Raw genomic sequence first — 14,574 nt, 5'->3', positions numbered from 1 at the left:
GGACACATACATCTTAATTCCCCATTTAAACCTCAGTTACATAGGGGAAGTGAAATCTCAGGTATGGGGTATACAAGTCATCTTGTTTCTCTCCCAGAAGTGACCCCAATCTCCCCACAGTACCTCTGTCTAGAAGTGATCCTGGTTCTGGCGGCTCACTGCCAGGCTTGGGGGCCTGCTCCAGGGCAGCCCAAGGTAAGCCGTTACAGGTTGGTCTCCTGAGCTCGCCTGTTGGAGGCTGTTTATACTGCCCGTGGAGGAGGCTGCCTGCGCTCCCAGGACCATTCACAATGGGATGTATCCTAAGTACCTAACCCTGGGGCTGGTCCAGAGAACGCCGCCCCTGAAGATGAGGGACTTGGCTGAGAGAGCCTTAGAGGTAAGTGGTACCAATCTCAGCCCTGGGTACTCAGCTGGTCACAGGATGCTTTCTCTTCTGCTTCTCATACCTGCTCTCGCCTGGGTCTTGTCTGACTCTCTCAGGAAGGCTTTGGGGCTTATTTCTCTTCCTGGCCCTTAGGTCCTGAGGGCCAGGCCAACCACAGGGGTTGGGCAAGTGGCTGGCTGACTCTCTCTCCTGGTCCAGACTCAGGGGGATTCCAGCCAGGAAGAGGGTTCACCCTCTGGAACCCAGCTCAGCTTTAAGTGATACAACGCGGAGGCCTGGGCTTTAGTTTAATGATCAGATTCCAGGGTGGGCCGTCTCGGAAGTCAGTTAACAGTCGAGGAGATGGAAGACGCGCTCAGACTTCCTCATGCCTCTGGTAAACTGGCCAGACATTTCAGTCTACATTCACTTCATCCTCCTGACTGCCTGGGACCCCGACACCAGGTAATTGCCTGCCTTACCCGCTCCCGCATCCTCTCACCCCACCCTGCCCGCGGGTGACAAACGAAGGGGCTGAGGCAGAGAGCGGTCCGGCAGGAAGGCAGAGCCAGCGTGAGGGTTCAGGTCTTCCGCTTCTCTGCAGTCGGGGCTCGCTCATTTCCAGGCCAGTTCAGCCCAGGCAGTGTCTCCCCCTGCACCCCTCCCCGCCCCCCGCCCCTGCACCAGTGGGGCGCAGTTTGAGAGCTAGGCCCTCAGCTCGGGGGGTGTATCCGGCTGCCGACAGGGGTGAGACACGTGGAAGGCCTCCAAGGCCAGCAGTGACTTGTTGATGCGGCTGATGGTGGGGTAGGGAGTGAGGTCCACCTTGAACCTGCAGCAGAGAAATATCCATCTAAGCCGAGGTCTGCAGGGGCACAGCCTGTGGGCGGCGGGTGGGGGCGAAGCACAGAAGCAGGGCTGGATGAAGTCCCTGGGGCTGGCCGGCGCGGGCCTAGGGAGGTGGCCCTGCTGGGGGGGGTCTCTGTTCACAGGGAGCTCTGCGGACGGGCAGGTCTCCTGCGGTACCATCTACTGTTCCCACTCCAGGCCGTGGCAGCCTACATGACTTGTATGTGTTAGGCTGGTGCTGGGCATTCATATACAGATTATCTCCTGACCATTTCATGAGCTTCTGGTGGGGAGGGTGGAGAAGGCAAAGGCACCCCACTCCAGTACTCTTGCCTGGAAAATCCCATGGACGGAGGAGCCTGGTGGGCTGCAGTCCATGGGGTCACTAGGAGTCGGACATGACTGAGCAACTTCCCTTTCACTTTTCACTCTCATGCATTGGAGAAGGAAATGGCAACCCACTCCAGTGTTCTTGCCTGGAGAATCCCAGGGACAGGGGAGCAGTGGGCTGCCGTCTATGGGGTCACACAGAGTCAGACACAACTGAAGTGACTTAGCAGCAGCAGCAGCAGCTTAAGGGAAAGGAATGTGTCTACAACATTCTTGTTAAGTGTTTCCATACCCATAACAGTCCCTGGCGTAGGAAATGGCAACCTGCTCCAGTATTTCTGCAGGGAGAATCCCACGGACAGAGGAGCCTGGTGGGCTACAGTCCGTGGGGTCTCAAAGAGTCAGGCATGGCCGAGCAACTGAGCACACGCGTGTGCATGCGTGCGCTCACATGCACACACACGCACACACACAGAGCAGTGTTCAGCATGATGCCTTCCACAGACGGGTTCTATCTGGGCCTTCCTGAGGGCTGATGGGAGGAAAGCAGAGCTCACCGCTGGGCACAGACACACCACACGGGGGAGAGCAGGCTCTCAGAGGGTCTCCTTCAGGCGTGTCCACAGGGTGAGGCACCCCCTCTTGGGGGCAGGGACTACGAGGTATCCCCCGGGCCGCAGTGGGCATGACAATGGTGTTACACCGGCTTCTTCCGGCCGTCTCCTACGGTCCAGAGTGGCTGCTGTGGCCTGGCACGGGGCTGGGGGGGGGGGAGGCGGGCACCTTGGCCAGTCGGGGAGAGTCTGCATGAGATGTCGCCTCAGTAGATGAAGTCAGGGCCTGACAGTAGGAGGAAGCTGTGTGTTCTGAGGGGAGCAGCCAGGAGGAGGAGAAAGGGTGCTGCGGCGCGCCCTTACCTGTCAGCATTCGCCACCTGAGGCGCTAAGCAGAGGTCAGCCATGGACACCTGCAAAGAGGGTTGGGGGGCTTGCATCAGGGGGCACACCCCAGCCTCACGCCAGTGCCAGTACTGGGTGCTGGCCCCTGACGCAGCCATCTGCCTCTGGCTCTTCTCCCCACCCCAGGCCGCCGTCCTCTGGCCTGTCTCCCGTGGGCCGGGCGGGGTCCGACCCTTGGGCAGAAGCGCTTCTCCTGGCTACGCTCCAGCTGCCCTGATAACCAGCTCTGTGGGTAGCCAGAGAAGGCCTGCCTGCCTCAGTGGACGGTCCTGTCCTCGTTAAAAACCACCGCCTCCACCGGCACGTGGGGGGGGCTCCCAGCAGGGACAGAAGCCTCTGGGTGGTGGGGGGCGCTTGGGAACCAGAATTACCACAGGGCCGGGGCCTCAGCCTGTACCAGCCAAGGGCACCTAAACCCTAGAATCCTGTCACTGGAAGGGAATGGAGACACTGTCTAGGCTAATTCCTCATGAAATGCAGGACCGCCTCTGCATTTCAGAGATGAGGTCTTCGACTTGAATACCTTGAGGAACGAGAAACTCACTTCCTCTTGAGGCAGCCGACCAAGGGGACCTGAGGAGTGCCCCGTGAGGCAACTTCTGCTTAGCACAGAGGGCGCCCTCCCCACACCCACCGCAGCTGCCTCCTCGGGCAGCTCTGGAGGCAGAGCCTGCCCCGGGCTGGAGGGAGACGGTGGCAGCTTGAGGCGGCCTGCCGGGGAGGGGCTCACCTCGTCCCCCACACAGTACCTCCCCGCCGTACTCTGCAGGATCTGCTCCAGAGCTGTGGGGAGGCAACAGGGAGACTCTCAGTCCGGGCACAGAAAAGGGAGATCTGCCTTTCTGGGCTTTGGCATCCATAGCTATGACACGGGCAGCTGTCTTGAGTGGCAAGGCTGGAGTGTGTGCGGGAGGGAACGCGGCCATCGGGCCTGGAGACAGGTGACGGGGTGTGGGGGTGTCTGCCCTCGGCAAGTGCAGCTACCGCTCCCTCCCATGAGAGGACAAGACTGGAGAAGGCAGCGGTTCTCACGCTGAGGGGCAGGCACTTTGCAGGCCTTGGCTTCCTGCCCGCAGTGGACAGGGGGGCAGAAGCTGGGCCACCCACCTTCCAAAGGCCTCGGGCGTGAGGCTCCCAGAAGTACCAGGGGTTCGGGTCAGGTTTGGTTGCTGCCCAACCCGCTGCCCCCTCGGCCCCGCCCATCCATGCCACCACGGTCAAGGCCAAAGGGCCTGGGAGGTTGCTGCAGATGCCCGGGGCCCCGGGTGTGAGGGCCATTTCTCTCAGAGGTCACTGGGGGCAGCTCACAGGAGCAGGGACTCACCGTTAAAGCCAGAAGTGATGGCCTGTTGGGCCCAGGTCAGCTGGTTCTCCTGTCCCACCTGCTTCAGGACAGACAGGTTCTGTGTGGCCCAAGGAAAATCAAGGGTGAGCTCTGGGAGCCAGCCTGAGCCCACCCACTCCACCAAGGCCCCTCAAGCAAGCCCAGTTCCCATGTGGCCCTTGACTGTACACCTGTCCTACCCTGGACCCCGCGAGCTTTCCTTTCCTACATCTGGCCCCAGGGGTGGAAGGGAGGTGACGATCCTGGAGGCCACCTTCTCAGGCTGCCCTAGAGGCCCCTGCAGTCTGGAAGCCTGTGACTCCGGCAGAGACGTGGAAGGTGGGGGGGGTGCAACCCAAGGCCTCTCTCCCTTGCATTCAGTGCTTCTCCGTGACATGGTCCTTTGTGAGGGGGGGGGGTTGATACAGGGTAGGGGGCAGGACGGGGGAGGCACACAGAGCTAGCTTTCAGGAGATCTGTATATCTGTCTGTTCCAACCTCCTTTCTTAAAAAAAACAACAAAAAAAAAAGCAACAAGGGGGCATGGGTGCACAGTCAGGGGTCTGTCGCACTTACAGTGACTCTGCAAAGTCACTCCATCTTTCTGGGCTATTTTCTTTTTTTTGATCTTTGAGACTATACAGTCCATGGAATTCTCTAGGCCAGAATACTGGAGTGGGTAGCCTTTTCCTTCTCCAGGGAATCTTCCCAACCTAGGGAATCGAACCCAGGTCTCCCGCATTGCGGGCAGATTCTTTACCAGCTGAGCCACAAGGGAAGCCCTGGGCTATTTTCTTATTTGCAAAGTCACTCCACCTTTCTGGGCTATTTTCTTTTTTGCAAAGTCAGGGGTTAGCACAGATGAATTTTTTTTTAAATAGATGAACTTTTAGCACTTTTCAGTTCTACCAGTGGAAAATTAAAAAAAAAAAAATCTAAGGCGAATCCCAGTCTATGACACAGAACAGGTGAAAGGGAGGCTGCTCTGGGTGGAGGCAGGGCCTGGGTGGCTTGCCTCTCCCTGCCTCCTGGCCCTTTCTCACCTCAGAGGGAGGTGGTGCCTCTGGAGGTGTCCTTGGAAACCTGGGGCATCTTGGAATACGGCTGGGTCCCTGGGGGATGGGTGTTTTCTGGCTCCCCTCCTCCCCCTGCCCCACAGTCTGGAACCAAGTCCCTGAGGGTCCCCTCTGTCCTCCTGCCCCTGGCCCCTGCCCACTGATGAGCTGGGTGCTGCAGGGTGGGTTTGCAGGCACGAGGGAAGGGAGGGAGCCCACACACACAGGAGCCGCACCTGCAGGGGCTGGATGCCGCTGGTGATGAGGTCAGACACCATGCGCACCTGGGCCCTCTGCTTCGGGTCCCGAGGCAGGAGTCGCGGCGTGGGCCGGGTCTCCTCCAGATACTCGATGATGGCCAGCTGTCCAGAGGGGAGCAGTGAGACAGGGACCAGAGAGGGCGACCGATTCCTCCTCCTCCACTCCCAACACTGCACCACGTCGCTCAGTCGTGTCCGACTCTTAGTGACCCCACGGACTGCAGCCCGCCAGGCTCCTCTGTCCATGGGATTCTCCAGGCAGGAATACTGGAGTGGGTTGCCATGCCCTTCTCCAGGGGATCTTCCCGATCCAGGGATCGAACCCAGGTTTCTTGCGTCTCCTGTATTGGCAGGCTGGTTACCACTAGTGCCACCCAGGGAAGCCCAAATCACCACCCCACCTCTTTTACCCTTTTACCATCCTCCCCTCGAGCCCCGTGAAGCCAAGAGGCTCCCCAGGAGGACGGGCTCATTTTCAACCCTTGTCCTACAGAGCGTGGGCTTCCCCCTATGCTTAAGTCTCTCCTCACTTCCCAAAGCAAGAGGGCAACCTCCCTCCCACGTCCTCCTAAGAGTTGGGCGCCTTGCGTAGACACAGGTAAGGAAGGGCTCTGAGGTCTTCTTGTCCAGGCCCCATACTCATGCAGGGTCTCCCAAAGCTTCCACTCACGGACTGGCCGATGGTGATTCCATCAATCTTCAGGGCTGGCACCTGCTTCATGGGATTCAGGGCCTGGAATTCTTCAGAGAACTGTGGAGACGAGGCTCTGGTGGACTGGGCGGCCTGGCCTGAGTCAGCTAAAGCAGAGCGGAGCAAGCAGGAAGCCCCCAGCCTACTGCCCACCTGCACCCCCCTCCCCTGGGGAAGGCCCTGGCTCCGAGCCCCAGGGTGACACCTAGGGGACTCTGTGCAGAATCCCAAAGCCCAGTGGCCGCTGAGACACAGGCTTTGTCCTGATGGCCTGGCTGTGTGCTTGTCCCTGCATCTCGTATGTGGCCACCAAGGCACATCGCAGGGTTCACCATGGGGCAAGGACCGGCTCAGCACCTGGCCTCCTGGAGCCATGCTGTGGTACGGCACCTGGAACCTGGGCCTCCCCGTGGCTCAGGCAGCTGCTGCACAGCCTGCCGCCCTGTCCCACGAGGGAGAGCCAGCAGCCTCCTCCGGCCGTGGGGACTACAGGGCGCAGGGCTACAGGGTTCCCCTCTCGTGGGCAGAAGGCTGCATCCCCTGCTGGGCCCCTCTCCGAGGCCTCTGCCTCCTATATCGTGGCCGGGGGGCGGCCTCCTTACCTGCTGGCCCCCGTCCTTTATGAGGTTGACGGCTACAGTCTCATAGTCGATGTTTTTCAAGGCTAGAGCTACGAGAGATGGCAGACAGTGTTCAGGTGACCACCTCCGACCACATTCCCCAGGGCGACCAGAGAGATGGAATCTTCTTTCTCTGCACCACTTGGGGAAGTCCTGGACCCTGCTTCCCATCTCCCTTGCCCAGCACCTGCTCTCCTACCCCAGGGCCCTGACGCTCTGCCTCTTCCTCCTGGGCTCACTGTGCCCCTGGGGAGCGCTTGTGCCCCCAGGCTGTGGGCCCCTGGAGGACAGCAGGGAAGTGTCCCCGTCAGCTCTGCCCCCTGCAAGGCCTCACCCAGCGGCAAGCGGGGCTGATGTGCTGGAGACACGCACTCATTCCCCCGGCCAAGGCCATCTGAGTGAGGGCTGAGGGAAGCTGTTCAGTGACCAGGCAGGGCCCAAGTGGACCAATGACACTCTGGTTCTGTTTAGAGAGGAAGCCCTTGCTAATCCATTCTCTCCGTTCTCCAGGCTGTTGACTGCAGATTCCAAGCAGGGTGCCAGGACTCTCTGGTGGTCTCAGGGCGGCATAGCTGGGACTCCCAGTAGCTGGATTTCCTCTCCTCCTCTGATGTTTCCCCACTCCCCACCACCCCTCCCAGCAAAGTGAGGGTAAAGCAGCCAACTGCAGTGGAGGAGGCTGTGCAAGTGTGCACACTTGTGCATTAAAATACGGCGATGGCCAGCATCAGGAGAAGGAATGAGGGGAGGAGGGTGAGGTATGTCAGTCTGCAGAGAGCCTGGAGGACACTGGGCTCCGTCAGCCGTGGTCAGCTCCACCCTGGAGGGTGAGCGTGGTCAGGGCCGGGCCAGAGGCCAAGGCACACCAGACCCGCAGACAGCACCCATGCTGCCAGTCTGGCCCAGGCAGGGCAGAAGCTCTGGGCCGGGGGAGGGCGTCTTCGTCAAGGAACGTGTCCTCGGGCAGCCCAGTGCTCTTGCCCACCTAATCTAGCAAATACCAGGGGCCCGTGGGAAGAGGAGGTCATGGAGGATGGCTTTGCAGTCAGGACTGGGCTCCTGGCAGCAGGCTGCCTGGATTCAAATGTCATCACGTTCATCCACTAGCCGCGTGGCCCTGGGCAGGTAACTTCATGACCCTCTGTGCCCGTTTGCCCAGCTGATGGGCAGCCCAGGGTAGGAAAGAACATGGACTCTGGAGCCAGACTAGCTGGGTCAAATTCCAGCTCCACCCTTTAGCAGCTACATGACCTTGGGCAAATCCCCCCAGGCAACCTCCCTGTGCCCGTTTTCCCACCTGCACAATGGTGACACCAACAATACCTCCCTCCTAGGGTTGTTCGGGTTTAAATGGAGTCATGGGCACAAAAGCACTCAGCACCATTCTCTCTCGGCAAGAGCCTGTGACTTTCAGCTTGGCCAAGGGCTGAGTGAAGCTGAGGGAGAGGAGGGTCAGATGAGGGCTGAACTAGAGGGGCCCTGGTTTCTCCTTCCCTGAGGCCTCTGGGGTTGACACTGGCCAGTTCTGTTTAATTTGCCAGATCAAATAAGATAAGAAGTGAGGAATGCCAGCTGTTCCCTGCCAGTTACCAAGGACCTCTGAGTTCTCTGAGGTTGCCTGAAGCATGGTTGCTATGGGGCTTTGGAGAGCAGTATGGGAGAGGTAGCGGGTCCAAGAGGAAAAGCAGCCCCTTCCTTCCTTTTGTTGGCTTTCCAAGGTAGACATGACTTCAAGGCTGAGGGCTCCAGATCTGCTGGGGGTGGTACCCCCAGCTTCTCACCCAGGATTCCCTCCACCCCACCCCGGCTCTCAGTGGAGGCACAGCTCTTACCGATTCGAACTCTCCATGAGCAGGAGCTTCGGAAATAGGAATACAGGATGGGCTGAGGAGAGAGGACGAGGAGGCACGTTAACCCATGCTTGCTGGGTTCTCAGCCCCAGAAGTCCACTGGAGGGGAGGCAACTCCTAGCCAGGAGGCTCCTAGCAAGCCAGGCCTCCTTCCTTAGGCCTGCATCGGCGAAATTCAGGCCAGACTCAGAGCTATCTGGGCTAGAGGCCTTGGGGGTCATGTGGTGACTCCAACTGTGCTGCATGCATCCCTGAGGTCCCAGAGACTCCCCACAGGGGAAGCCAGTCTGCAAATGCTTTCTTTACCTTGCTCGACTCAGCCATGCTGCTGCGGAGACCCCTGGCCTCTCAGGGAACGTCCACGCTCACAGAGCTGCAGGGCAGGGGGAGGAATCTACTAAAGGGGTGGATCCTACTACCAGCCAATGGGATGCTGGGCTAAACAGGCATCAGGGGAACTTTGAATCTGGTCAGAAAGGGCCTCTTGAACTTGTGGGAAGCTTATGCTTCTGGTGGAGCCAGGTCTGGTGTCCTGGGCAGACAGGGAGGCCTAGTTTTGAAGCAGTAGTTAATGTGATGCAGTGGGCTGGGAGCTGGCAGACTTGGGGTCTGTTCCCAGTGCAGGAACTAGCTCTGCATGACTGGGCACAGAGCCTTGCCTTCTCTAGTCTTCAGCTCCCTTGTCTGTAAAACAAAGGTTTGCCCTAAAATGATAGTTTAATATCTTCTGACAGTGGCAGAGAGATCGGGAAATCTAATTTTCTGAGCCTTGGAGCCCATCTCTTTCAATATTCCACCTACCAATCCTCCATGCTCTCAAGCGATCTCATTAAAAGCCAAGGAATATACCCATGGACCCCACAGTTGAGGTCACAAGCTGGCAGCCCACAGTGTTCTGTTTGGTCTATACTGTATTTAAAAACCTTTCAATTAGTTGCTAATATTAAAAATCACATTGTTGTACATATAAATCCTGTTGCTTGTTTTTTCTTAAAAAAGAAAAAAAAAAGTATGGAGATACTGGACTGTTTTCTGAGTAGCAACACTGACCAAAGACAATTAATAACCCCCTTTAGAGAAGGCATCGGAGAAGGCAATGGCAACCCACTCCAGTACTCTTGCCTGGAAAATCCCATGCACGGCGGAGCCTGGTGGGCTGCCATCTATGGGGTCGCACAGAGTTGGACATGACTGAAGCAACTTAGCAGCAGCAGCAGAGAAGCCATACCCTCTCAGATCTGCCTTGGCCCTGTCTCTCATTTTTGTTGAAGCCCCTGAAGGCAATAGCATGTGAGACATCACCTCTGAACTTTAGTTTCTCTGGTGCTTCCAGGTACCCAGCATTTCAAAGCAGAACCCAGGACAGAATGACCAGTAATTAGCACTCATGAATCTTCCAGCAGACACATATGTACCTTATGGATGACAGCAAACTCAATAGAATTTCTCAGATCAGCCCTGTCTGCCATCTCTCTGACTATAGACACTTCACCCAAGTTTCCTCCTGCTTCGGCATGCACCAGGTCACCAAGCTGCTTGCTCCCTGACCCTGCTTTCCTCATCCTTGAATGACCAACTCCACCTTCCATGCAGGTGAGGACACAGTGGGAACCCAGTCCTCCTAAGTGAGTTCATGAGACTGGGCGTCCCAGTCTATCCTGAAGGCAACTTTCATGGGGAAAGTGAAGATAGTTCTGGACAAAAGCCAAGTGATAGGCAGCAGGCATTCTTGGAGGAAGAGTTCGCTGGCCACAGCTATATGTACCCTGCTCCAGGGTGCCTCCCTTTCCTTATCTGGTTAGGCTGGAGGGGCCCCTGAGGCCAAGAGGCAGCGACTGCTGAAACGCAGTAGAATCCCTGCTGCTGCTGCTGCTAAGTCGCTTCAGTCATGTCCGACTCTGTGCGACCCCATAGACGGCAGCCCACCAGGCTCCCCCCGTTCCTGGGATTCTCCAGGCAAGACCACTGGAGTGGGTTGCCATTTCCTTCTCCAGTGCATGAAAGTGAAAAGTGAAAGTGAAGTCACTCAGTCGTGTCTGACTCTTAGCGACCCCATGGACCGCAGCCCACCAGGCTCCTCCGTCCATGGGGTTTTCCAGGCAAGAGGACTGGAATGTGTGTGGTGCCATTGCCTGCTCCGAAAGAATCCCTAGAGAGCCGCAAACATTAGCTTAGAATCTCTGAAGAAACACCTTACCTAGTTACAGTTATACCTTTGACCTGTGCTAAGGGTGACAATGCCATTAAGCCCTCACGTTTCCTACTTAGGGGCCATCAGCAGATAAAATGAAGGGTGGTTTCTGATCTCTTATGATACCTGAATAAACCATCCCGTGTTCCTTTTTGCATTTGCAGAGCTAAATTTTAAGTGCAAGTAAAATATCCATTTCATCACCACTCCTGGAGGAATTGTTTCCAATTCAAACATGAATTCTTACCATTCCAACAAATTTTATTTTTAAACCATCTCTTACACACGATTTTCGAGAAAGGGTCCTAAACTCCCATTTGGGTGTGGGAGGTCTGTTATTATCAAAGCGATGTTCTATTCCACCGAATGTTCCTGCCACCTTCCTTTGAGCTACAATCGCTGTTTTCAATCTTTAATAAAGAGATTGATACAGTGGTTTGGGGAAAGGCCTGGGAAATGCAAATTAAAAGTGGTAAGGTCCCCAAGTGATTGTTATGACCACAAGTGCCACCGCCTCCCCTTTGCACGCTCTCAAAATGCAAACAACCCTGGAAGGCCGTTTGCTGTTAGAGCCGTCAGGCTGACCGCCGGGAAAATATACGCAGGACCGAGCGCGGAACAGGGAAGACGGAGAGACGACGCTTAGGAAGCCCCAGCGGGTCGAGCTAGGGGATGGCGAGACTACTGCAAAGCGAGGGGACGACTGAAATAACTCGCGACACCTTGGGCCCAATCTCCCCTCCCACCCCGACCACAGGGCAACGCGCAGGCGCAGAGCCGAGTCCGAGCGGCGCACGGCCTGCTGGGAGTCTTTGTGGGAGCTGTGGGCGGAGCCAGGCGGTCACCTTTGACCCCGGCCCCAGGGTCGCCTCAGTGTTTCTAAGCAGCGGCCCCTTGCCCTGGATACGTGGCACAGACCTTCCCCACTTGCATCTCGCGCTGCGGGCGGCCCCTCCTTCCGGATCAGGAAGCTTCGCGCCTGCGACTCTCCGACTCGGCGACGATTCGGGCCCAGTGGGACCCCAAAACGTCAGAACTTCGGTTTGAGTCTGAGTAAAAAGTGAGGGGCCGGCCCCCAACACGTCAGGACTTCGGTTTTGGTCTCGGTAAAAGTCAGGGGCCGGACCCAACACGTCAGGACTTCGGTTTTGAGCTGGGTAGAAGCGAGGGGCCGACCCCCAACACGTCAGGATTTGGGTTTCGGTCCCGGTAAAAGCGAGGGGCCGGCCGAGCATGAGCCCCAAGGTCTCGGGTAGCTCGGCCCGCCCCGCCGCCACGCCCCCAGCCCCGGCGCCGCTGGGAGCCGCAGCTCCCTGAGCCCGCCTTCTCGCCGGGCCGGCGCAGCTCCCTCGTCATGCTCTGCGCCACTAGCCGCCTCCTAGCGGCCCGGGCGGCGAGCGCACTCCCCGCCCACTCCAGAGGCCGGGGCCTGGCGCCGCGTAGCCGGCGCAGGGAACTACATTTCCCAGGGCACCCCGAGCTGCCCCCTGGTGACTTCTTGGCGGGGCGCTTCGCAAGACACAGCGTGCCTGCGGGCCGGAGGGCCGTCCTGAGGAGGGGAAGGATGCCGCCGGCCGCGGGCGGAGGCTTGGCGGGATCCGAACTGCGCCCCCGGAAGGGCCGATACGGGTCCCAGGCGGCTCGGGCCGCGGGCCGGGACGTGACCACGGAGGCAGCTACAGCGCGGAGCCCCAAACGGCCTGCTCCTCCGAGCTCGCGGCGCTTTGAGGCGGCCGGCCGGTGGGCCCTGCTGGCCCTGGTGACGCTGACGTCCTTCGTCACCCGGTTCCACCGTCTGGACCAGCCGCCACACATCTGGTGAGTGCTGGTAGGGCTTGGGCGGGCACCGTGGCCACGCGGAAGGAGGGGCGCGCGTTCTCATTGGCCCGGGGTCGCGGAGGGGCGGGATTCACAGTGGGATGGGCGGGGCCCGCTGGAGGTGGGGGATACAGGTTGCTGGTGGTGGCCTCTGGCCAGGTGCATCCCTCGGGAGAAGGAATAGATTTTAGCTCTGGTGGGTGGCAGTGGGATTCCTCAGTATGTGAGGAAGCGGCCTTCCTGCCTTGCAGACTATTCTGCAGTGCCTCACGTGACTTTTAAAGATGCTCTGAACTTTTCCAGGAGAATTGGAAATCCTTAGTATAGAATTTCCTAAGCCCGAGTTCCTAATTTGCAGGGTGTCCTGGCCTCAGAGGGTGGGGAGAACGTTCCTAACTGGGTGTCTCATTATCAGGAGCCTGAACAACTTGTGTGTCCATGGGTGATAACAAGGGTCCCACCTGGCAGGTCTGGGATCATCCTGTGAGGGGAGACATATTTTCTTTTTTCTTTTTTTTTTGCTCTAAGAAAAGGATATATTTTAGACTACTTCCAGCATACATTCACTGGCACCCAGTAAAATGGACCAAGGTAGAAAGCATTTTAGCTTTCATAGCACTAACAGCTAAAAAGCACACAGCATATAATATTTTGATCTTGAAGTGGGTAATCATGGAAGTTCCAAGATTGTATCCACTAGGTTAGCCTGAGTATTCATCTATAAAAATATTTTTTCAAAAACGCATAAACGAGGGTTATGAAAACAATGGGACTACATCTGGACCTGTAGAAGACAGTGATAAAGACTGCACATGTAAGACTAGGAATTGATTTTCACATGTAGCTTTTAAGTAAAGGAAATCTCTTAAGTTGATTCCTACTAGCTATGATGGTAGGATTTTCACAAATCTTGAGATGGGCAGCTAGCTGCAGTTAACTCCTAGATAAATATTCCCAGTCAGAACCCCCACTGAGGCTGTAGGACTCAAACTGTGATCAGCTGTGGGTGCATGAAAAGCCTCCTGGGACATGTAAGACCTACTGAGCCAAGAGTGTTGAGGATGGTAAATTTTCCCAACACGGACACCCTGACATGAATGCTGGGGACAGGCATCCCAGGTAGAATGCTGGACTCGGGTTTGCTGCAGGAGCCAGACTCTGAAGCCTGAGAGAGGGGTCTACTCGGGGAGGAGTACTAGGGTTACCAAAACCAAGAATGTCTCGTCCCAGAAAGGTCAGGTAATTGTCTTCTGACCCATCAATACTTAAGATTAATGAAGAGTTGCAGAAGAGTCAGTCTTTCCAAGATGTATTCTTCTGACATCATTAGCCAAAGCCTCTCCCAGTCTACTGAGCTGGTGACGTCCAGGAAGAGCCGGGAGCCTGAAGGTGAGACCTAGGGCCACAGATTGTTCTGGGAGGCTGGCACAGAAGATGATTTGCACAGTGACGTCACCACTAAACCACTGCTCAAGTCCAGTCCCCGGCCTTCTTTTTCTGCTCGGTAGTCCAGAAACATTTCTTTAAAAGCCAGAAAATCCGTAAATGTGAGGAGCATGTCAAAAATGTCACCGGCCACTTCATCTTTATGGTGCTGTAAAGTTGTAGTGAAAGCCGCCATGTTAAATCCAGGAATCCGCTCCAACAGCTGTTCTTCTATATACTTTTCTACCAAAGAAATGTATTCATTAAAAATAGGTGTGTAGGTAAGCTTATTCTCTTCCGTGTCTTCAAACTCCTGGTAGTACTTGTCCATGAAATTCCTCTGTAATAACTGGAACTCATCATCCATGATAATGTCCTCTAAACATCCAACCACAGCATCAAATTCTGCATCAGAGGCGGAAGAGAAGGACAGCGCGAAGCTCTCTTCCTCTAGGGCGTCCATCGCCGCCGCCGCCGCGTCCACCGCGCGTCGGAGAGCGGACCCGTTGGCCTTCTACCCTTGCCTGCGGCCCGGGCGCAGCCTCTGCTCTGCACCGCAGAGCTCCAACCGGCATCCGGGAGGCCTCGCCGCGGCCGGCTCACGGCGCAGGTAGCGCCTGCGTGCGACGCCCCGGTCTCAGGCTCCCCGGCTGCGGCCACACGCCGGCCGAGCCTCCCAGCCCTGCCAGGCCTAGCTAAACTCACATATTTTCTTAAAGAATTTGTTGGACTGAGTTGCGGCAGTCAAATTCATTTAAAAAGCTTTAAGAGTCTCCCGCTGGAAGGAGAAAGAGCTTTATAGGATCTGAAAATGGTTAATTTGTTTGGCCAAGAA

The 14,574-nt window shown here is 56.9% G+C and overlaps 2 protein-coding genes and 1 pseudogene across 4 annotated transcripts in view; 1 reads left to right on the top strand and 2 right to left on the bottom strand.

Annotated features, from left to right (window-relative positions):
* Positions 1–660: 660 nt before the first annotated feature.
* GSTZ1 (glutathione S-transferase zeta 1) lies at positions 661–11,506 on the bottom strand. 2 transcript variants are annotated; one of them, XM_020904626.2, is made up of 9 exons: positions 11,415–11,506; positions 8,288–8,339; positions 6,438–6,505; positions 5,815–5,895; positions 5,121–5,246; positions 3,830–3,908; positions 3,236–3,288; positions 2,464–2,513; positions 661–1,199 (listed from the first exon to the last, which is right to left on the bottom strand). In XM_020904626.2, exons 1-9 carry the CDS (start codon positions 11,427–11,429, stop codon positions 1,073–1,075), a joined length of 651 nt encoding a protein of 216 aa, XP_020760285.2. In that variant the 5' UTR covers positions 11,430–11,506; the 3' UTR covers positions 661–1,072. The 2 variants fall into 2 exon arrangements, with proteins under 2 accessions (XP_020760285.2, XP_020760284.2); XM_020904625.2 differs by lacking the exon at positions 11,415–11,506 and adding an exon at positions 8,612–8,718.
* A 335-nt stretch (positions 11,507–11,841) lies between these two features.
* Positions 11,842–14,574, top strand: part of POMT2 (protein O-mannosyltransferase 2) — a 46,632-nt gene continuing 43,899 nt past the window's right edge. For both annotated transcript variants that reach the window (XM_020904624.2, XM_070469679.1), the window contains exon 1: positions 11,842–12,314. In XM_020904624.2, the coding sequence (XP_020760283.2) occupies positions 11,851–12,314 (464 nt within the window). In that variant the 5' untranslated portion in view covers positions 11,842–11,850. The remainder of the gene's footprint in view (positions 12,315–14,574) is intronic.
* LOC110144640 (ADP-ribosylation factor-like protein 2-binding protein pseudogene) lies at positions 13,696–14,301 on the bottom strand (annotated as a pseudogene).

Source organism: Odocoileus virginianus, chromosome 6 (genome assembly GCF_023699985.2).
Source record: "Odocoileus virginianus isolate 20LAN1187 ecotype Illinois chromosome 6, Ovbor_1.2, whole genome shotgun sequence".
In the NCBI taxonomy this organism is placed as follows: domain Eukaryota; kingdom Metazoa; phylum Chordata; class Mammalia; order Artiodactyla; family Cervidae; genus Odocoileus; species Odocoileus virginianus.
This window is presented reverse-complemented; position numbering and strand designations above follow the sequence as displayed.